This window comes from Manacus candei, unplaced genomic scaffold, assembly GCF_025592945.1.
Source record: "Manacus candei isolate 608988 ecotype Guabito, Panama unplaced genomic scaffold, ASM2559294v1 h1tg000034l, whole genome shotgun sequence".
Lineage (NCBI taxonomy): Eukaryota > Metazoa > Chordata > Aves > Passeriformes > Pipridae > Manacus > Manacus candei.
In genome coordinates this window covers 1,588,380-1,611,574 of record NW_026138082.1, presented here as the reverse complement: position 1 = coordinate 1,611,574, position 23,195 = coordinate 1,588,380, and the positions used below count along the sequence as shown (strand labels likewise).

Below are 23,195 nucleotides of genomic sequence, written 5' to 3'. Positions count from 1 at the left end.
TTTTACTGTAGTACATATATTTTCTCCAAAGTGATTTTTCTACCCCTTTTTTTAAGCTTTCCTTCCAGCTTTCCACTCACTTCTGTCAAGTCTTTGAACTTCGGATGCAATCAGTTTTAGCCTGGATTACTGCTACTTTAGCTAAATGACAACAGTCTCAATAAAATAAATTAGTAGATATGTATTTAATAAAAATGATGGAAGAAATTCAGTTGTGTTCACAAAAACCTCAAGATTTTTTCAGATATGAAGTACAAAGCTAAAAGCTGAGTGACTGCAGTTACACAACAGTCCATCTTCTATAACTTGTTTCTTTGTAGTTTTGCTACTTTTGTTTAGTACATATATGGTGTAAATCAAGATTTTGAGAATTTTATGATAATTTTTCAAAGGCTGATAGTAGTAAGGAGGTGAAGGAAAGTACCAAATTTTTTGTTATTTTGTTTCTATCATTTTCTCGTTGAAATTCTGTCCGTAAGTTTATTTTGGTTATGCTACACCATCTGTTGTTTGTGAAGTAAACATTTCTGTGTCCAAGTCTTAGTTTAGCAGGTAGCATGGGGAGGTGGGCATATTCAACCATGATTAGAAAGACAGTGTAGGAAACATGGGCTGAGTATTTATTGTGAGATATGAAAGGTTTGTATTTATTCTTTATAAGTTTACATTAAGACGTAAGATCTCAGAGGGAACTTCCCTAATAGTTTGTGGTAAACACTGGCAAACAGTGCTCTCACTACCTTCCTAATCCCTAAACCTCATCTGACATTTCTAATGATGATTTTGTCACTGCATTTTATATTATTTCTAGTGCAAGATTGACAGGGATCTTTTCCGAATGAGATCATTGTCCCTTCACAAAAAGAACGTGCGTTTTTAATTTAGAAGTGAATTTGTATTATCAAAGGACAGTGAGTTTTATTCCAGCACTAACCAACTGCTGAATCTCATGAATAAATTAGTCTAATTTACTTTGGTTTTGGCGCAGTCTCACTTGAATGTAAGACAACTGAACGTTTATTCTGAATGCAATTTTATGGTTTTACATTTTTCCCCCTTGATTTTTCCTCTTGCCTAAGGCATTTCTTGCTGTTCTTAAGGCATAAACTAGTGTTCATGTATTTTATGATTGAAGATAAAGCACTATCTTCCCCAGTTGATCAACACAGCTTCTGTTGAATTGTCTGCAAATTTATGTTGAATGGCAGCATGAAAAGGAAAGAGTAAAAGTGAACCTTACTTGGTTCTCCACACCATCTTCTTTTCATTCGCTTCCTGTTACCTGGAGCTGTCACATGCCAAATGGACAGCAGTTCTTGCTTTTTCTGAGCCTGTTGTCTGTTCTATTTGTAATTCTTGCCTGGAGGAGAATATGCCCAGGTCCCATTGCCTCTGCTGCAGCTGCAGAGCGCTGAACAGTCCCAGCCGTGTCTGCCATATGCACACAGGTCCGTGTGTCAACACGTGCGCAGCAGATCTGTGTGCTGATAGCTTGGAAGTGAGCTGCAGGCTGTATGTGCTCTTTGCTTTATCTGTGCAGTACATCTGATATAGCCCAACTACCGTGTGTTCAGTACAGGCTGCATGAGTTGTGCGATACAGGTGCATATTTCCCAGGGATGTATTTATTTCTGGAAAATCTTGAACATGAATATGAGAGCCAAGCACTTCTACTGAGCTGTTTGGTGAAAGAGGCATGCTGTGTAGTGATGCATTTAGGGGCATTTTGAAACAGCAGCGGCTTAGGGGTTGAACACAGGTAATCACACAAATTCAGGGATAAAGAGGGAGGCTAATGTATGTGAGGAGCTCAGGAGGCACTTCGGAGAACTGTCATGTCTTCGACTCTTAGAATATGTAGCAGTACTTGTGTGTCTCCTTTGTTACTATTTTGGTAAGAGGAGTCAGGTTGGCAGGGAGGATGTTTTAATGAGCTGTACTACAATTAGTTAGCTAACAAAAGTAGAAAAGTCAAGAGGTAAAGGCATGGTTTGGCAAAACAAACAAAATAATTACCTCTAGTTATTTGGTTATTTGGCTTTTGTCAAGTGCTGTCGCAGTGTCTTGTAGATTTGGACTATAAGCTCCTCAGGGAAGGGAACTAGTACAGAATGGGGCCAGAGCAGTATGGCTTTCAGTATGTGGGAAGTGAGACTTTGTAAAATAAAAAAGGACAGTTGCAGATAATGCACCTTCTTTTTCTGTGGGCAGTGGTTGCTTTCCACTTATGGAAAATAAGCAAATAGGTGAAAAACACTTAATTTAAGCTAGATCTAGCATAGACCATATTATTTCTTAGGAAGGAAAATGCTCAGAAGTAGCTAAATGTTACCTCGATTTCCTTTTTCACACAGGACACTTTCCATAGAAGACTTTGGTGTTTGCTGGATTTCTTTCCCTTTCATCTTCTCTGCTTTTTTGTCTGGTGACACAGGTCGAAGCATTTTCACCTTCAAAACAGGGTTGCTGTAATTTAATAAACAATTTCATCTATCCAAAACAAACACAGCTTCTCGTCATGTTGATTTGCAGATCAATCCAGTGCTGTGCTAGGACTAGATTATCCCAGGTGGAGTACAAATTCCTCAGTGGTTAGTGGCCCAGCTGTTGAAAGCAGTGCCACCTATTACTGGTAGGTAGTGACTATATTTCTAAGAAGTGTCATGGAAGATCTGATTGGATCAGGAAGTGAAGCAAATAAATTGTTTTAGCTAATATTTTTCTCCCTTAACACTGAAATGGTCCATGTCCTGCTGCAGCTTATTGAGCCGTTTTGGTGTGAGGTAAAACTAGACAGAATGGAATCCACTTTCCATCAAGTAGATAAAGAGACTGTGTATTTGAAGATGGAAGTTGTACATGAGACTTGGGGATTTGTTTTTGCGAGGCAGCAGAGCTGAAAAATCAGCAGCGAAGGATAGACAGGGACCAGTTCTACAATACACTGTCAAGGAAGAGGGAGCTTTTTTCAACTACACAGTAAAAAAAGCAATTTCTTAATAGCTGAAATGATTAGTAATGAGGGAAGTTGAGTTTTTAATTTCATTTTATTTTACTTGTTTGAAGATTTGAATGGTAAAAAAAAAAGATGTCATACAACTAGGAACAGATGAAAACTAGGAATATTTTATGACATATATTTCTTAGGAGAATTAGGTATAGTAAAAAACATTTATTGTTAGTCAGCTAAAACCTCAAAGTTAGATACAGAAGTGACTTTTACATTGCTCGCAAGTGGAGACTGTAGGTATTTGCATAAAAATGGATCAGCAATAAGAAATTAGTCTGAATTATAGCTTTTAAGGTGGTAGACTTCTAGTGATGGGGGATGTATGTGGATTTTATTACAACTTTTTTTTTTTCCCTCAGTTTGGCTCATCTGCTTTTTTGGATATTTTTCTGAGCCTATATGTACCTTTAATGCCTGATTGAGATGCTAAGTTTAATTTTTGTTCGGGTAAATAACATTGTTGGCAGTTTTGTGGTGCTTGACTGGTATAGTTTTTTAGCTGACTAGGACTCGGTCTGCAAATCCAAGTCTATTTTGTGAAACTTTGACTAACTACAGTCTCAAACTTGTATTCTAATGCTCCTTCTAAACTATGCCGTTATATCATTTATAGGCATATAGTGTTGACTGGAGCCAAACTAGAGGAGAGCAGCTAGTGGTGTCTGGTTCATGGGATCAAACAGCCAAGCTGGTATGTTGGTTTTCTGCTGAAGGTGAAAAATGTTTTGGATCTGATATTGCTTTATGTTAAGAAAACAGCACTGATGCACTTTTGCTCTTTATTTTTACCCTAAGGCTGAAATTCTGTTTTAACTGAGGTGTTGCTTAATCCCTCAGTTGATACCAGTTTAGGTATACAAATGCCTTTCATAATACATGCTAAAAAGAAATTAATTTAGTTCTTTCTGTATGTATGAAGCTTTTTTTGTAATGTTTGAAACCCTCTCTTTTTGTATTGAATGTTTTTCTTTCTTATTGAACAGTTTTCTTTTTTACTTTATTCAGTGGGATCCAGCTGTGGGGAAGTCATTACGCACTTTTAAAGGCCACGAAGGGGTCATTTACAGCACTATATGGTCTCCACACATCCCAGGTTGTTTTGCATCTGCCTCAGGTAAACGTGATGGTAAAGAGGTTCTCGCAACAAAAAAACAAAAGCCACCTTTTATGTTATTGGATTAGTTCAGCACTTTGTCCAGCAGATGGTAGCGTGTGTCATACATAAAAAGGGAACAAGGAAAGGTAAACATATTGCTGCAGCTGGATTTGTAGGTTCTGTTACAGTCAGTAAATCATCCTCTTGTCCATTTAAATGGCGATCAGCAATTCTCTAGCAGTGACCGTGTAGCAATTTTTTCTCTTATTTTATGTATCTGTCTTCCATTCATCTCACTCTTGTTATTGACCACAAAATTATGTTATGTACTTTATTTTGTGTTTTGGCCTGTGTTTTTGTTCAAACTATCTCAAGTGTCAATAGACTGTTAACTCTGTAAGAAACTAGTCAGTTCCCAATGAGTTGTTTTAAGTACTTCTGTAGATTGTTGTGCATTGTTCTTTGGGAAAGGTAATGATCAGTTTTACCTTCCTGCTTTGGCCAGTGCTGTCAATGCAACCATAATTGAGGTGGGTGTACCCCGAGGCAAAGAGAGGTGAGGTGGTAGTGTTTTCCAAACACTGCTACTGCTCCAGAGGGACAAGAAGAGCTCTGGAGTGAGACTTGGAGCTCAGCTGATGACTAACTGGGCAAGGGGTGCTGGTAGCCATGGAGTTTGATTGGGAAATAGAGGGGCTGTAAGACACTGCCCTAATACAAATACCGATAGATTAACTCTGGTGGGTTGAATTTCTCCGATTTCAAGTCTGTTGTACATCTGTACTGATTTAAATAGAAATTCCTTGGCTCTTATATCAAGAGGGTAAGCAAGTATAAATATGTTTTCCTGTTACCGAAGTTACAGAGACAGTGTGTACTCACAGATACTGGTCTTCACTATTCTGCAGGAAGTTTGATGAAAAAGTGCACATGGCTTTCATAAAATTTCAATCTGGCTACTTCCATCTGATTCTGCCTGCAAAGTTAAGCTAGAATGACTAACAAGTAATTTTTATTTGTTCTAACATGGTAATACTTTAAAGCCAGGTGCTGGAGCACAGATATTTCCAACTTATTTGAAGAATCACTGAGTCAATTCTTAATGAGATAATAGGATGTGCAGAAACTTACAGGATTGAGCCCTGTACACTGTATGAACAGTTTACTAAAATGCAGCTATATGCTACAAAATGCTAGCTAAGTACTGTTTGGTCAAGGTTAAGTGCTTAGTGTTTTTTGCAAGTTCTGAAGGAGGTTATGGTCTCTTTAAAATTCTGCTCAGAACACTCCTGTCCATGGTGGTCTTACTCATACAAAATTTGTCACATCCTAGATGAACAGAAGGGTTGTATTGATCCAGCTAACTATTTCAAATTTGAATCTCTAGGATATGAAACCAAACTCTCTTCTAATACATTACCACTCGAACAATTTTGGGAAACACTGATTGTTAGATGGTCATAGTGTCCATGTAATGGTACCTAAATTGGGTACAGCAGCATACAATTGATCTGTTCTTTTAGTGACTCAGTGAGTGCAGCTGTTGCAAGTTTTGACTAAAACACTAAAGAGTTCCTATTCTTTTGTGAATTTTGATTCTTGAAAATTACTAACATACCACTGGAGCCTAAAGCTAATTGCAGTCAGTTTTCACTGATTGATGACTCCACAGTATTATATACTACGGAAAAACAACATGCTCAGAAAACACGTTTTTCTTCTCTAGGTACTGTGCACGTGTGAAATAAAAATCTACCATCAGAACACTGGTAGTGTAATGCTAGGTGTAAAATCATTAGGTAAGAGAAAAAGAAGTCTTCAGAAAGATGGTGAACTTTCTTACAGTTTCCAAAATAAAACATCTGGTGTGCTTCTAGATGAAATGTCATCAAGCCAAAGATCTTGCTTAGAAGTCATGACATCTTAATGTGGAAAAGGTTTCTGTGTTTGCATTGTTTACATTGGAATTTTCCTGTGGTTTGATTGGATTACTTCACTACAGAAAATACATATTGGAAATCTTTTCTTTGGTCATCAGGACTTTGAGTAGTAGAAGTACTCATGACTCTCTGGCTCTCTGTATAAATGCCATTTCCTTATGGTAAAAAAGGCATATTAGTTTATCTTTAGAGAGTTTAGTGTTTAATGATGTTCTACTCTGCCAGGCAACATATGTGATAGCAGACAAGTGCAACTGTTCAGGAGGCTGGACCTCCTCATTTGAAACTTGCTATGGTCTGTATACCTTATAAAGATGGGACAGAAAGCTTAATTTCACTGCTGATTGATCTACTATTGAGCTTAACTTGGAGCTGGGGAGAAACTTGAATATCAGTGTGATAGTACTGTGTCGAATTTACAGCTGTTCCCTTCTTTGATACACTTACTGGGAAGGTTGACCTGCAGTTTTGTGGTCTCTTATTTTGCGACTTTTAGTTGTCTTGACAATTAGTAACTGGAAATGTATCTGGAGGGAATTTTTTTTACTTCCTTTCATCTCCCCTTTTTTAAAAAAAATCTTAAACAGTGGCTTTTTGACAGTTATTGTCAAAGAGTATTGAAACGTTCACATCTTGAAGGAATCTATACTTCTTTGGGATTGTAGAGTGTGCATGTTTGTGTGTTTTCTTTCTGTCTCTTGCCCCACCTGTCCCCTTCTCTCATCCCACCTCACACATGCCTGCTCACAACCATGTACTTACTTAATATTACAAAGTCATAGTGCTCAAGAAATGAACTGTTTCATATTGCAGTATCTTCAATTTTATGTATTAGTAAAATAAGTTAGATATGTTGTGAACCACAGATTGGAAAAAATGTTGGTCTTGAAATACTTCTGGTTAAACTAAATCTAAGTAAAGCAGTGCAATCTTTTTTTAAAAAAAACTTTTTTTCTTTAAAGAAAATAAGAGGGAAGGATGTTTTAAGAACATTTTGCAAGCTTCACCCCTGCCATTCCTCTACCTTTATTTGAATCCCTGTAGATGCCAGCAGAAGTTTAATTTCCATTTAACTAATTAGTTTGTGAACACTGAAAACAGAAAACCAAACAGAACCGCAAGCCACAATGAAACAGCTGCTCAGAAGAACCAACTTGTGCCTGAAGCTAATCTCTGATTTTGGTATATGACTTTTTCTCAAGCTATTATGAGACTACAAAATGAATCTAGGTGAAGAAAATGAGAAACCTAAGACTGCAATATAAAGCAGTTAAAAAAAAATTGATACTAGGTGTAGCTATTTTGCTTCTCTAAGTCTCCATTCTGAATACATACAGGAAAACTGATCTTATCTACAGTGGACAATAAAATGCAATTGAATTACCAAAGATATGTATATCTGATCCTTCAGTTAAATCAGCTTTTATTCAGCATCTAATAAACTTCCATTTAACATTTACAGGGATGTGTGAGGTACTTTACAATGCTGTTGTCTTCATGTACAATTATTTGTGCTCTAAAAAAGAAAGTAAATGGCTTATCTTTTTTGTTTGAAAATGGGAGTTAATAGTAATAGAACAAACTCTTAATTCTGTATATGTAAATAACTGCTCCCGTGATGTCAGTAGCAATTTCTGAGCTGATAAGATAAGCAGGAGATTCAGGAGTACATGTGGCACCAAACCAGAGCCCTGGTAAATATCTGCCTTACACTGAAAACACACTGATGTGGAAAATGTCATTAAAGAAGTGGCATGAATGTTTTAACAGCATCTTCCTGGCTAAAGGGTTCAATGAGTCATTGTGTCATTTGCACAGAAAATTTTCTTTTTAACACAGAGAGCAAATTGGTGATAAGCACATAAAGAGCTTGTGAAATGCAAATAACAGTAGTATATAGTCAAATGTAAATCAGTTCTACTCTGTGATTCTCCATAACTGCAAAGTGATAGGCCTTGCTCAGTCCCGTGGTTTATAAAGAAAGTATCCTTTATAGTATCAACTAGTTTTATTGCCCTTTAAATTTAACCGTAGAAAGTAATTAATGAGTACCATTTTACCCTTATCTGCATAACTGTAGGATTCTTCAATACAGATACAACACTGGCAAATGAAAATATGAATGGTTTAGATTTTACAAAGCCCAAATTTAGAATGACTGCTAGCTTATATCTTAAGCAGTGGGGCCTCAATTTTATTGCTGCATTCCTTTTTAAATCACTTCTTAAGTTTACTGATCAGGGCAGGTATGTGGTTTTAATAACATCTTAAATCATGAATAAGGGAAGGAAGTGTTTTTGAAATCTGCATGACAATATCTGTATTCATCAGTCCTTAGATCAGTTAATTGTATTCTTTCCTCAAAGACTTATTTTTCAGACTGAAAGCCCAGGGCAAACAATTTTCTCATAGCACAACAAAATGTGATAATTTCTGATAAATTTTGATTATGTTGACACAAGAGTTGGGTAACTGTAGCTTTGCTGCTTTACAAATGAACTTCTAAATCCAGGCCCCGCTCTGGTAAGCCCTTGCATTCAGTGCTAGACTTTAAGGTTAAAACTAAAAGCCATTGTTTATCTCGTATTCTGTTTTATTGCCAGCCCTGACTTAGTGAGTTGCCTTTTAAAAAATTTCCCTTCTTTCCTACTGGTCTCAGTGACCAGTATGTCACTGGTGTAGTTAAGGGGTTGTCAAGCTGTTAGTTTCATAAATGAGGCTGGCATGTACTCTTGGCACACCTTTCTGTGTTTTGTATTCAAATTGTAAAAGAAAACTATAATTGGAAGAAATGATTTTGCATGAAATAAAGAGCTGGGGAAGATGTACACCTACTAAGAGAACATTTACTTAATTAGTTGGAAAGGAATAGTCTTGAGTGCAGTAGAGAGGTGTTTTTCATGTGTACGTTCCTGGACCAAGTTTGGGGTTTTCAGGTCTTTGACATCAGTTTTCAGAAGCTTCAGCTCACATTCTTGCTTCAAAAATAGTACAAGGAGCTGTTGGGGAGTGAGCTTGCAGACAAGTAATTCCAAAAGTGTTTGTGTTTGTTCAGGTTCCTAAAAAATGGAAAAAATAGTCTTCTGTTTTGCTATGACAGTGCTCTGTCATGAGTTCTAAAACACTTTAATAGAGGTTTATATTCCATCAGTTTGTGTGTGGTATGGTTCCACTTTTTGCTTCTTATGACTGGTTTTCTGGTTATTTTCTTATTGAATGTGCTAGAAGAAATGCCACTGTGAACAAGGTTTGAGGCTTTGCAAAAATTGGTCAGTTTTGGAATCCAAATCCTCAAGGGATAAAAGAATAAGATGCTTCAATTTACTGTATGGTACACTGTTGTACAAATCAAACATCTAGAGAGCAAACTGACTGTGGAGTTATTGTGTCTTGTTTCAGTTTAGCTGAACTGCTGTTTACACTATAAGCTATTGAAATACAATTTACTTGCTTAGGTTGTTGTGTCAAATCTTTGTAATGAAGTGCGATGTTTTCATTTGCAGTCTGTTACTTCAAGACATACCAGCACAGTATTGAATTCATTCAAGTCTTGTGCTCAAGTGTCCTGGCTTAACCCCAGCCAGCCACCAAGCCCCAAACAGCTACTTGCTCACTCTCTCACCAGAGGGATTGGGGAGAGGATCAGAAGGGTAAAAGTGAGAAAACTCATGGGTCAAGATAAAGACAGTTTAATAGGGAAGGCAAAAGCCATGCATACAAGCAAAGCAAGGAATTAATTTGCTGTTTCCCATGGACAGGCAGGTGTTCAGCCACCTCCAGGAGAGCAGAGCTCCATGATGCGTAACAGTTACTTGGGAAAACCCGCACGATCACTCCAAACATCCCCTCCTTTCTCCTTCTTCCCCCCACTTTATATACTGAGCATGATGTCATATGGTCTGGAATATCCCTTTGGTCAGTTGGGGTCAGCTGTCCCGGCTGTGTCTCCTCCCAACCTCCCATGCACCCCCAACTTCCTTACCGGCATGGCAGTATGAGAAGCAGAAAAGGCCTTGGCTCTGTGTAAGCACTACACAGCAAGAACAAAAACGTCTCTAGATTATTAAATCTGTGTTCAGCACAAATCCAGAACATGGCTAGCCCTGTGCTAGCCACTGTGAAGAAAATTAACCCTACCCCAACCAAAATGTGCACATCAGATAAGCTGTACTAAATCAACCTCTAATGTACAAGCTGAAGTTTTTCTCAGGAAATGAGTTTGTACCTCATTTTATAGTACATGCTATAATATAAAACACTTTCAGGTTATATATTTTATATTAGAATCTCATATTCTAAAATTGTTTAGTGTTGAGAAGAAATATGCAGTAAGTTTTTTACAGTAAATTAATTTGTTTTGGATCATTTAAACTACAGTTAAGTATCTAGCCAATATTGCCATTTGATGAAGAATGGTTTAATAATGTCATAGTTTTGGTAAATTTTGAAATAAATTTTTTTCCCAAGATTTAAGTTTAATCATCTTGGAAAACACTGAAATAAAGGTTTTACTAATATTTTCTTTTTTTTAATCTACTGTTTTAAGGAAAAGATTCCTTAAAACAGTTGGGCTCTTCTCTGAAATAACTTAAAACTCTTTTGATTTTTAGCTTGACAGCATTTTCAATGATCAGTTGAAAAGTATGTTTCCACTGGTAGTTACATTTACTTGCTGTGTAAGATGGAAATAGATTTTGTGCATTTGGTAGTACTCCTGGATGATTTAAGTAAAGCTGCTATTTGTGTCACTCTGTTTCTGCCTCTTTGTGTGGAATCCCATGAGCTTTATTAGTCCTGTTCTAGGTTTGTTTATGTTGTTGTATAGCTTTAACCCCAGTTGGCAGCTCAGTACCACACAGCTGCTCGCTCATTCCCCCATGGTGGGATGGGGGAGAGAATCAGAAAGGTAAAAGGTAGAAAATTTGTGGGTTGAGCTAAAGATACTTCAATAGGCAAAGCAAAACTTGTGCATGCAAACAAAGCAAAACAAGGAATTCATTTACCACTTCCCGTGGGTGGACAGGTGTTTAAGCATTTCTAGTAAAGCAGGGTTCCATCAGGCATGATGATTGCTTGGGAAGACAAATGCCATCATTCCAAACATCTCCCTCTTCCTTCTTCTTCCCCCAGCTTTATATACTGAGCATGATGCCGTATGTTATGTGATACCCTGTGATCAGCTGTGGTCAGATATTCTGACTGTGACTCCCAGCCTCCTTGCTGGCAAGGCACTCTGAGGAGCTGAGAAGTCCTTGACTTAAAGCATCAGTGTGTTATCAACACTATTCTTGTCTTAAATCCAAAGCACAGCACTATATCAGCTACTAGGAAGAAAAATACCTCTATTTCAGCCAAAACCAAGACAATTATCTGTGATAGAAATGATCAGCACTATCACTTTAGCATACATAAAAAGGTTGTTTCTGAGAGTCATGAGATTTGGGTTCTGCTTTTAATTCTCCCACAGATTTTCTATTTGATTTGAACTAAATAATTTAATCTGGTTTAGTATTTAAAAACACAGACAAGTAAGCAGGTGCTGTTAACTTGTTCAATGGCACTGCAGAAGTACTTACTTTAATTAAGATTTTTTTGGTTTTTTTACAAGGACATGTAGTGACAGGACAAAGGGTACTGGCTTCAAACTGTGAGTAGGTTTAGATTAAATGTTAGAAGAAAATTCTTTCCTGTGGGGATGGTGAGGCACTGACACAGGTTGCCCAGAGAAGTTGTGGATGCCCCATCCCTGAAGGTGTTCAAGGCCAAGTTGGATGAGGCTCTGATCAACCTCATCTAGTGAAAGGTGTCCCTGCTCATGGCAGGGGGGGTTGGAACTAGATGATCTTTAAGGTCCCTTTCAACCCAAACAATATATGCCAGTACTTGTGTCCTTTATGCTAAATTGTTTTCCTACAGTGAATTAAAGATATATTATTGTTTTCCTACAGTAAATTAAAGATATATTATTTGTTGGTAGTTCTTTTTCCTTGACGAGAGAACAGTGTAAGAAGATCAGATTTCTTGCTTCAGAACGTAGAACCCCCCAAACAAACCCAAAACCCAGATTCATTTTTTTTTAAGTAAAACTTTGAGCTAGCAGTACTTTAGTTCCTCAAAAACATTGTACCTGTCCTAGTTAGAATCCTTTTTCCATTCAGATAGTGTTTAAGGTTTCTTGGGGTTTTACTAACCTCCCAAATACCTAGCTATTTTTTTTATAGTTAATATTGTACTTCTTCACTGTCTGGCAATGACTTCTTAGCTGGTTGTTCTCACAGGACTTAGGAGATGGTGATTTATGGATTTGGGTAAAATATATCTGTGAGTAAAAAAGCTGGTATAAAACCTACATAAAATTTAAATCCGAAATGAACTTTTATCTCTTCACTATTATACATTGTCATTCACATTAGCAGTCTTTATCCTATGTATAAGGATGATATGCTTGTAGATTAGCATCTCTTTGGAAAATTTTGAATAGATGAGTGTATATTGTGTAGTTTTATTGATTCATCCAAGATTTCACAAATATTCATTAGAAAGAAAGAAGCCTGTACAATAGACAAACAATTCTGGAATCATAATTATCTAACAGACCAGCAAAAATCTGTTGCCATAGTGAAATTGCTTATTACAAAAATAGAAATATTTTGTGGGGGGAAATGTTGGCTACTTTTGTGGTTGCTTACTTTGGATGTGAACTGGAAGTGGTTGTTAGTGAATATGATTGTACTAGGTGTGCTTTACTTGCACTTTCTATTATTATTATTCTACTTTTGCTTTACCATATGGAAGAAATACATCCTTAGTAATCCAGATTTGAAGGAATCATGGAAATGGTAAAATTTTTAAGAGCAGCTTTTGTTGAAATTAAATGTAAAAATATATATAGAGAGAGAGAGTGAGGTAATGGAAATATGTTTGAGGTAAAAAAAAAGTTTGTTAGTGTTAGGGTTTTTTTAAAGTAATCTGATGTTTCCACTTAAAAGGAAAATTTGGATTTGCCTTTGGCTTTAATTCATTCTTTTCCATTCACAAAAAGGTTCACTTGCATGTTGTGCTACTCCATTAAAAACATTTCCCAGATAGTGCCAGTCAGAATTAATAACAGCTAAGTCTAGCATTTTCAAAGAAAGTTTAAAAAAAGGAAAATAACTCTCTTTTTTATTTTTCTCATACATCAGCATTTTCTGTTAAAAAAGAAATAACTGGAACAATTGTATATTTAGTGTCAAAATTGTTATTGGCTGAATAGCCTACTTTTTCAAATGTTTTTGGCCCTCATAATGCTGCATCTCTGTAGCAGTTCATTCTAGTTCACCTGGATTTATATATTTATTTGCTTGGAAAAAATGATCCTGTCTGCAGTGAAATATGTGTTTCCCCTTCAAATATATGTTATCTGATGAAATTAAAATAAAAGCTTTTTAAGAAGCCCATAATAATATCTCAGAAAGACTTAAGACTCAAACTGAAATCTGTCTTCTGCAGGCAAGCAGATTAGCAAGACTAATGGTGAGTGGATGGGCATACTACCTTTTTTTGCCAAGATCCTGCTGTCCATGTTTCTTCCCCTCCATATGTTGCCCTGTTTTTGTAAGCACTGTAGTGATGTTTGAGGCTTCAACTGTGACTGCAGGATGTCACTGTCAGGAGTGCTGTACATGTCCTGAGCAGCAGTCTTCCTCCTGACAGTAGGCAAGGGCAATGAAAACAGGGAGAAATTACATGTTGTTCCCACCTTGCAGACGGGGAATTTATCCACCAATGGTACAGTATCTCTCACAATCATGAGATCTGAGGACAAGCCAACCAACCACCAGAGCAAAGCTCTCCGTGATCTGTACAGTACAACAGTCAGACCAGTCTTGTGACATGTAGTGAACCAAGCTCTTTCCACCTTCATTTTTTTTTTCGAATTTTCCAAATGTTTTATGTGTTTTTGTGAAGTCTGCAGGGCCTAGTAGTTCAGGCAATAGATGTATAACTGTTGTGGTTCTAGGGATGATTTTTTGAAAAAAACTATGATTTTTTGTGCCCAGCTGTATATTCTAAGGCCAGTGACCAACAGGGCACTAAAACCATCAAAATATTTGGATGTAAACAGCATGAAAATATTAATTACTGATCATAATAAATTTGAAAGTTTCTGGAAGTGTTTCCAATAAGGAAATACCAATAATTTCCTCAGTAGCAAGGTAAAACAGTGGGTTTTTTTAATTTAGATAGTATTGATACATGGTTCCTGTAGAAATCACGGGTGTTTGGATACAGCCTTCAGTGATATAATTTCTCTCTTAAATAAACATAGGCACAATCATAAATTCTAATTAATTTTGTCTCTCTGTAAACTAATGAGCTAGAAAATCTATTTTTGCTGATACAAAGCTAAATATTCAGGGCTAAGGAGAGACCCCCAATTTAAAAAATTGAAAAGGATAGTTGTCAGCTGATGCAGCTTTCTATGTCTTTACAAGCCATTAGGAACCAAATTTATAAGAATTCTAATGATCTTTAGGGGTAGAAGACCATTTATGGCTGGAGGTAAAGAGAGAGGCTCAGATGACTCATAGCTCTTAAGTTAAGCTGGACTCCTTTCATTGCTCTCTGAAGACCTGTGTGTGTGTATGCAGGTGTGTGTATGTGCTCCAAGGTTAAAGCACATGTTGCCTTTCATATTTCATATCTGTGATAGTTACAGTAGAATGATTTTATATTCCAATATTTCAATAAATTAGAGTAACTGCAGGCTTTGTACATGACGAGTACAGGTGATACATCTTGAATTTTCCTTTTATTGAAAGAATCTTGATATTTCAGATACAGTTCACTTTTCTTTGTGCCAAAAGCACGTGACTAGGTGGTACTTCTCAGCTGGCTTGCAAGTAAAGTTTTTTTTGTGATTCTGATCTTTTAAGTCCATTTCTAAATGGACCTTAAGCTCCTAGTTTGATTAAATGTTATTCAAGTATTATAACACATCTTCTTTTAATCAAATCAGAGTTTCGAAAATAATGGAAGTGTTAGTAATAAAGTGAAGTTGTGGTGTTTTTTTCTAATGAAAGAGAGTAGTAAGTTCAGATACCTTTTTTGCATCACTCTGACTTCTGTATCTGTAATGTGCTTGCTTTATTTGGCATGAGTGTCCGCATATAGTCATTTGTATTTCATGCAGCTAAGAAACAGTTGTCTACTAAGTACTAGTGGATTAACTGTATCCCATAACTGATGCAACAACACTGAATCAATTTCTCTATATTTCAGGTGATCAGACTTTAAGAATTTGGGATGTGAAAGCCCCAGGAGTCAAACTTGTGATACCAGCCCACCAGGCTGAGATCTTGAGCTGTGACTGGTGCAAATATGATGAGGTATAGAACTGTTCATCCCACTGTTTTCCTAATTGAACCACTCTCATTAAATAGCAGGTGTTTCTGCTGCAACAATATTACATCTTCTCTTTATAAAAATATGTCTAGGTGCTTTGTTGCTCTCATTCACTATTACATCTCCAGAAGAACTTTGTTCCAATGGATAGACAGCCCAAGTAGGTCAGAGATTTTGCTTATTCTTTCGTATAGTGGACAGAATAGCCTGTAGTGGAGAAACAGTTTGTATTTCTCTATGGTCTTGATTGTACACACTGGAGACCTGACCTCATTTATCATAAATATGATTTATTCATCTGTATTGTTTGATTTATCTAACTTTTGTAGCCAACATATGCATCACTGCCATCTAGTAATTAAATTGTCCTGGTATATCTGTGTTTTATCAAATCATCAGAACTTGCTGGTGACTGGTGCAGTTGACTGTAGCTTAAAAGGCTGGGATTTGCGGAACATCCGGCAACCAGTGTTCGTCTTGCTGGGTCATACCTATGCTATCAGAAGAGTAAAAGTAAGTTGTATTTTATTTCCAATTGACCATCACTGAATTGTTAACCAAGTTTTTCTGGAAAGCAGTGATATTTTATGTTATCTAATAACTAGGAAAAAACCAGGATTTCAGATGTTACAGTGACTGTTCTTGAAAACTTTCAGTTTAGCACTGTAAAACATTATGATGTTTAGGAGATTGCCGGGATTTCAAAGTAAATGACATCTTCAAAGTCAATATATTTCCACAAGGAGTGTTAGAGAGCTTGAGAGAGGGCTAGGAGGTTTACTTCAGCTAAGTTATATGAGAAATTGGAGACAGAGAAAATACTTTCCCTTTCTCGTTTTTAAATGATGCTGTGCCTTTGTCTTTCCACACAAAGGGTCAATATTCACAGAAGACACTATATAGAACTTGTTCCGAATATGTATTTTTCTGTATACAAAGAAAATATTAGTAAGAGATTTTGAGACTCTAGCATGAAAGGCTACAGATGACTATATTGGATCTGTGTTCTACTAGATCACCCACCAACAGGAATTTATTCTGATGCACAATGGCTTTTTTTTTAATATTATATGAAAATATGTATCCAAATATCTTTTTAGGTAAACTCAAAAACTACACCTATGTTTCCGTGTAAGATACTGAAGCCAGCTAAGAATGTGAGAGTTAAATGCACCAATATCAAAGTCTCATGAAACAAGAGATAACACCTGCTTCTTTTAAAACCTTTCTGGAACAGGTATTAACATTTTTTAGGAAGTCTGAACTGGAAAAGAAGTTATCCTGAGTCAGTATTTTGCTTCACATGGCCTTGGAATCTTTAATATGTTTCTAAGAACTTTAGAAGTTACTGTACTTAGTTTGTAATTTGTCAGAAAAGGATATGACACAGGTAGTCATTCTGTATCACAAATCCTGTTCATGGTCAGACAACTTGAGAAGCTCCTGCCTCTCCTTATCCCGGCTACCACAGCCTGCTATCCCAGCTGGTGGTTGATGCTCAGTCTTTTTTTCTAATTTAATGCCTGCATGACCACGCTCTTATCTGGCTCTGTGAAAGGTTCTTCATAGCAGAAGAACAGTTAGCAGTGCTGTTTGAGTTTGTTTATTTCTTCTTGTTTTTCAAACAAGATAATTTTGCAACTCGAATTTCACAGCCATTAAGACAAATGAATCAATACAGACTGTCATATTCTTACTCTCTGACAGTTAGTGGCATCTTTTAAAAACAACTCTGCCACTAAGGGATTCACAGCACATTGTCTTCATGATAAAATGGAGAAATTGAATGCAGAATTGTTATTCACCCTAACCTGTGATAATAGAACTAAAGGATACAATGAAACTTTTGAAATGTGTTTACAAACACATGGGAGTACTTCTCTTACATATCAGGCAGTAGACTTGTTGAATTAGGTCTCTGCACAAGAGGCTGCATAGGCAGGCAGTGTCATCGGGTTCATGGATAGCAGCTAGTTGATAAATAGATACTGGAAGAGCCAGGCAGGGATAGCACCTCTAATTTTTCTGCTTTCTTTCATCCTGAGCTGGATTAGGAAGAGTACTGCCAGCAGGTTGGGGGAAGTGATCCTTCCCTGCTACTCACCACACCAGTGAGACTATGTATGGAGTGCTGGGTCTAGTTTTGGGATTCCCAGTAAAAGGGAGAGCAACATAGACATGCTGGAATAAATTCAGCAAAGGGCCATAAAGAAGATTAAGAGACTAAAACTTCTGTCCTACCAGGAAAAGCTGAGAGAGCTGAGATTTTTTTAGTGTGAAGAAGGCAAGGCTTAGGAGAATCTTACCACTGTGTATGAATGATTGGGGGAAATAGAGAAGACAAAGCCTGACTGTTCCCAGTGGTATTTGGTGACAGGACCAGAGGTAACTGGTATAAACTAAAATACTGAAAATGCTATGTAAACATCAAGCACTGTGCTCAAAGATTGTCAACCTCACGAGGTAGGGGATCTTATATATTCTTATGCTGTCTTATTCCATTTTATGGCCCATCATGCACCTTGTTTTCTTAAAATGGCTTGAAATTTTTATTAAAAGTTGGTCACCAGTAGATCTTTCTTTGCACCATCCTCTGAGATCTAAGCCACCAAGTGGTTTTAAGGCAATGGTGGAGAGGTTGAACATGCATCCATGTGCAGCAGAGAGGTATGTGAGAGTACATGACTTCTATTCCATTTTAGGAGGCTTTCATTGCTTTCATTTTTAGGTAGACATGGTCCTTGTGGACATAACATGTGAGAATGTGGGCCAGCACTTAGAGGTGGTGCAGAGAGAGACCTGGATACTGCCTAAATAGAGGTAGCTCTCCCTACTGATATCCCTTCCCCTGCATTGTGCTGACACTAGCAATTATAAAGCTGTGCAGTAGGCTGGCTCATCTGATGGCTCTGACTGAAAATCCTGTCCCTAAAAGTGACTCGTTTCTGTCTGCATCACTAAGCTGTCTCAGTTTATTGCTCAACCACACAAATTGCAAGCCTTGACACAAAGGAGGAGGGCAGGAGCACACAGCCCGAAGTGGAAAGGAAAATGGAAGCCACGAGTCTTGGCAGCAGTGAACTCTTAAATTAGCTTAAACCACCCATGAAATCAAACTCTTCAGTTGTCTGTCTTTTGTGTTCTGTTCACTTGTTCAGGGGTTTTCAGATCTGAGGCTGGCAAAGAATTCTACCCAACATGATACTGTTGGGATTCCTGCAGATTTCTTGTGATCTTTCAGTGCGGTACAGGGCCTTATCAGGACACTGACATCATTTGGAGCCCTTTTCAGGAGGCATTGATGTTGGTGCATTTGACTCTCACATCTTAACTGGCTTCAGTATCTTACACTGACACCTAGTTATGGTTTTTGAGTTTACCTAAAAAGATATTTGGATAAATGATCTGTTCAAGGTCAGGATAGATGATATGCTGGCGTCTTCTGTCTATATACAACTGTTCAGATGATAAAATTGTAGTATCACAGTTAAATGGAACAGAATTTTAAAATACTGTCTTCTCTTGTAGCAGAAAGACATTATGCATATTCTTTCAACTTATGCGTGTAGTGCTCTGCTACGTATTTTGCATCTTAGATAAGCTTCTAGGGTACTTAAGGTTAATGACAAAGCTTTAACAAGATGTTTTTGCTTCATCTGAAACTATGTGGACAAAGAGGCAAAGGGGGTTTATGAAAAGTGTACCGTTGGTTTTTGTTGCCCATCACACTTCTTCCCCTTTATTATTTGTTTTTGTTAGGTGCAGAAGAAAAAGATGTTTTGTTTTGATTTTTTTTTCCTCCAGAAAAATGGAGGTTAAAGTTCAATCATGCACATCCCTCAGTTCTGCTACAGTAAAGGGAATTTCAGCAGAGTTCAGCAGCCATTAACATACACTGCTTTCTTGGCAACTTGGGCAGTTGTGGCAATAGCCCAGACTTAACTTTTGACTTTGTAGTTGCTATGAATAATATTATAAATCTTGCAGGTAGACTTACCTATGATCCATGATGTGGGGGACCTGCATTTCAAACTCAAGTTATGTCAGTGGCTTGTGTATTTCCTGTTGAGAAATACAGACCTTAAAGTAGTTGAAACTGAGAGTTAGTGAAAAGCTGGAGCTGAAGTGAAAAATTTTTCCATAACTGCATCCTTATTGCTACTGTTCTTAGACCAGTGTGCAGGAGTCTGTCAAAGGGTGTGCCCTGTAAAATGCCCCATAGAAGAGAGGGAAATCATGAAGTGACTTTATACTGCCTTCAGTTTTTCCACTCATCTCCAATTTTCCCATTTCTATAAACAATTTCAAAATTTTAGGATATAGAATTGATGACAATAATCTGTCTTATGTTCTCTGCAGTAGGGCACAGGATTTTGTCTCTCTGAAAATAATTAACTGGTCACATAGGTGTTTTGAAACTTGATTTTTATAATGAGATGATGCTCAGCCAAAAGCAGAATTTAGTAACTGTTTATATGACTGTTCTAGAACTTGTTAAATTTGCAGCAGAGTTGTTTGGCACGGCTGTAATGAAATCAAAACAAACCAGGATCCCACAGAGCATTCCTTGTGATTATTAATTCTACGATTCTATGGTTTCTTGTTATTAGAAGGATGGTAGATAAATCTGTTGATGTAGTCTGTTTTGTTGCAGCATGATGTGATACCTACCAAGACCATTTATATAGTTGAACTTTGATAACTTTCTACTTATAGTAAGTCTGTATATATTCACAATGTTTTTACTTTAAAAGTTGATTTGTTTTCTTGCAGTTTTCACCATTCCATGCAACCTTATTGGCCTCTTGCTCCTATGATTTTACTGTAAGGTACAGTACTTTATTTTTAATTGGATAAAAATAGAAAGATAATCTATTTTAATGTGGCTTGCGATAGAAAACAGTTCTAGAGAGGACATGCTGAAGTGCAGTTAATGTTGCCATCAAATGTTTCATAAACTATGTTGAAAATGCACCGGAACTTCTGTGAATTCCCCTGGCTGCCCAGTATATCTGATACTGCTGAGAATTTTAAAGCTGATTAAAAGACCTGAAGAAGTGTAATATGATAGTGGGATTTCTCTAAGATACACACTGTCATAAGTCAATAAACTGTGAAGTACACTCCTGAATATCTCAGTCACATTCTTTGATCTATATTTTAATTTTCTAACATGAACTGAATGTATATTTCTAACATGGACTCCCATTTAGAAATGGGAGAAGCCCTCTTGCCTCCAAAAATGACTGCAAAGTTATCCCACTTGTCCAGATCATAGCAATTGATGTCACTTCTGGTTGTGTTCTGAGTGGTCTGACACCAGACATAGAAAGGTTCTGTTTCCAAAGGGAAATCTTGCTAATTCTCAGTGCTTGTACATGTTTCTAAATCATAAATCTGTACAGTCTTGTGCCATATATAAAGTTACATCATGAAGTTAGCCTTGTAAGCATTGTAGGAATTCTGTTTATTTTCGAAAGTTCTACTGGAAGAGCTGGAACACTGTTTTCTTTGAAGCTCCCAGCTCCCAGAATGCAGCTAACAGAAGCATGCAGGGGTGCAAAGGGGCTCTGAAGCTCTGCTATAGATGGTGAGGTACTGCTGGACATTGTACAGTGACAATGGTGACATTTCACAGGGACATAGTTACTGGAGCAGCTGTCCTTGGCAACCTCAGTAGCACTAAAGAGGATGTTGCCTTCTAGGTCTTAGCTGTGGGGAATGCCTGATGCCTCTTCCTGGGGCTGAGGGTGATGGTGGTGTCACCTGTGGAAGGTGTATTCTCTTTGAGGTACTGAGGGGAAGGAGTTGCAGGAGGAGATGAGCAGTCTGTACACCATCAAGGATCGTGAATGCAAGATTGACAGGTCTTTACAGATATCCCTGAGAGGTGAGAGCCCAAATCCCACAGTCCAAGGAAGGAGGAGAGACAGTTAGAGACTACGTTTCAAGCAGTAGACAATAAGGGTAAAGATTCTCTTTATGGGAAAAGCTGGAGATCTGAGACATCTGGCAACACACATTGGAGCTAGAGATTTAGTGCCCTGGAAGTGGATGAGCAACACCAGGCTCAGTCAGGGAAGGTGTCAGACTCAGGGCGAGTATCAGGGCAGAGTGACTATAATCTGAAGAGAATGAAAGCATGGGGATCAGAGAGGATTTTGCATTTTGTGTTTTGTGACCTGTGAAAGTGACCTTACACCTGAGTACAGCAAAGGAGAGAAATGGGGAATTAGAAGTCCATGTGTGGCAACAGAGGTATGGCCTCTTGGGGATTATAAAGAGATGGTGGAACCACTCACAAGACTGGAGTGCTGCAATGAATAAAGACTCCTCAAGAAAGAGAGGCAAGGAAGGCAAGGTGGTGATAATGGCAAATCTGTCTGTTTCCCGGTCCAGTTACTCCCTTAAATTTTTGGTCCCTACATGGGCTTATTCCTTTCAAAAATTATGCCTTTTTGTTGTAGATTAGAACTGGATGGTGAGATTATATAATACGCCTGCCCCCCACAGGCATGCCATTTTTTCACTAAAGGACTTAAGTGCTTGAGAACATTTCTTTATGTTAATTGTTATTATTTTGCTTACTGTAATAAGGTAGTCCCTTACCAGTGATACCCACTGGCATGTAGTCGCTGCTAGGGGCCTGACAGTGTAAGTACTGTGATGTACATATGCATATAACTGTCTAGACCACTGTACCCACATTCTGTCTTACATAAAATGCTTCATTTTGTTTGTGTTTCAAATGCATTTCTCATAGACTAGTGGTCTGTGGAAGATTATTTATGCGATCTTACTTAACATGCTTTACTGATGCTCTGCCAGCTGGTTTGCAGTGTATTGTTTCTCAAAAGACTTCTAGGACTAAGATGAAAAGTGGTTATTGATTTCTTGCAGTGGCCTTGTCTGAGCAATAAGACAAATAATCAGCATGCTGATGCATTGAAGTGACTTGATTGTGTTGTCATGCTCTTCTGTTTTTGACAGCAACTGTCTATCCTTCAGGTTTGGCTCTAACGCAATTCATGTGGTACTGAAACCTAGTGCAGTTTAGCTCTGACATATTCATATGTGGAAACTGTCAGTAAAGACAGAGAGCTCCTAGCTCTCTCAGTAATTACTTGTTGTGACTAGGGACAGAGGACAGGGTTGAAGAGATGAAATAAAGATTTTTAACAGTTTTCTAAAACTATTAGTTGTTGGGTTTGGTATAAGTGAACAAACAACAGAGAAGGCCAGGTGAAAGTCTTTGGAAAAACGTGTCACAAGCGAACTATTCTGCGTAATGGAGGAAACTTGTTACCATAAGACTTTGGGAACATCTCTTTTAAAGAATATATTGTACCTCTATCACATATCCTGTACTGTCATTTACAGAAAAGAATGTAGCTTACTGTAAGAAGTAGAGTTTACTTAGGAATGTTCAGAGTTTGACTGGATGCACCATACACTCTACATGCACATACACGCCCACATCCTGCCATGTATGCACATGAATATACACCACACATGTGTAGGTGTGTGGAGATAAGTATATGCACACAGTGTAGGTGTGTGGAGATAAGTATATGCACACATATAAATACATTTAAATTAAAGAATAAAAATCCTTGATAAATATACAAAAGACAGAAGAGAAGTAGGGATTCCAGTACACGGCATTAATTCTGGATCTTGTTGAACCTACTGAAGGGCTGTGACTTTTTAGTTCCATTTGATAGCAATTCATAGAACAGCATGGTGTGGCAGTCCTTTAGAA

At 37.5% G+C, this 23,195-nt stretch overlaps 1 protein-coding gene across 1 annotated transcript in view; it reads left to right on the top strand.

The window, feature by feature from the left end:
* PEX7 (peroxisomal biogenesis factor 7) overlaps positions 1–23,195 on the top strand; it is a 44,331-nt gene that overhangs the window by 3,811 nt on the left and 17,325 nt on the right. Inside the window, exons 4-8 of the mRNA XM_051792619.1 lie at positions 3,624–3,701; positions 4,016–4,124; positions 15,311–15,417; positions 15,833–15,946; positions 20,207–20,262. Coding sequence (XP_051648579.1) covers positions 3,624–3,701; positions 4,016–4,124; positions 15,311–15,417; positions 15,833–15,946; positions 20,207–20,262 — 464 coding nt within the window. The remainder of the gene's footprint in view (positions 1–3,623; positions 3,702–4,015; positions 4,125–15,310; positions 15,418–15,832; positions 15,947–20,206; positions 20,263–23,195) is intronic.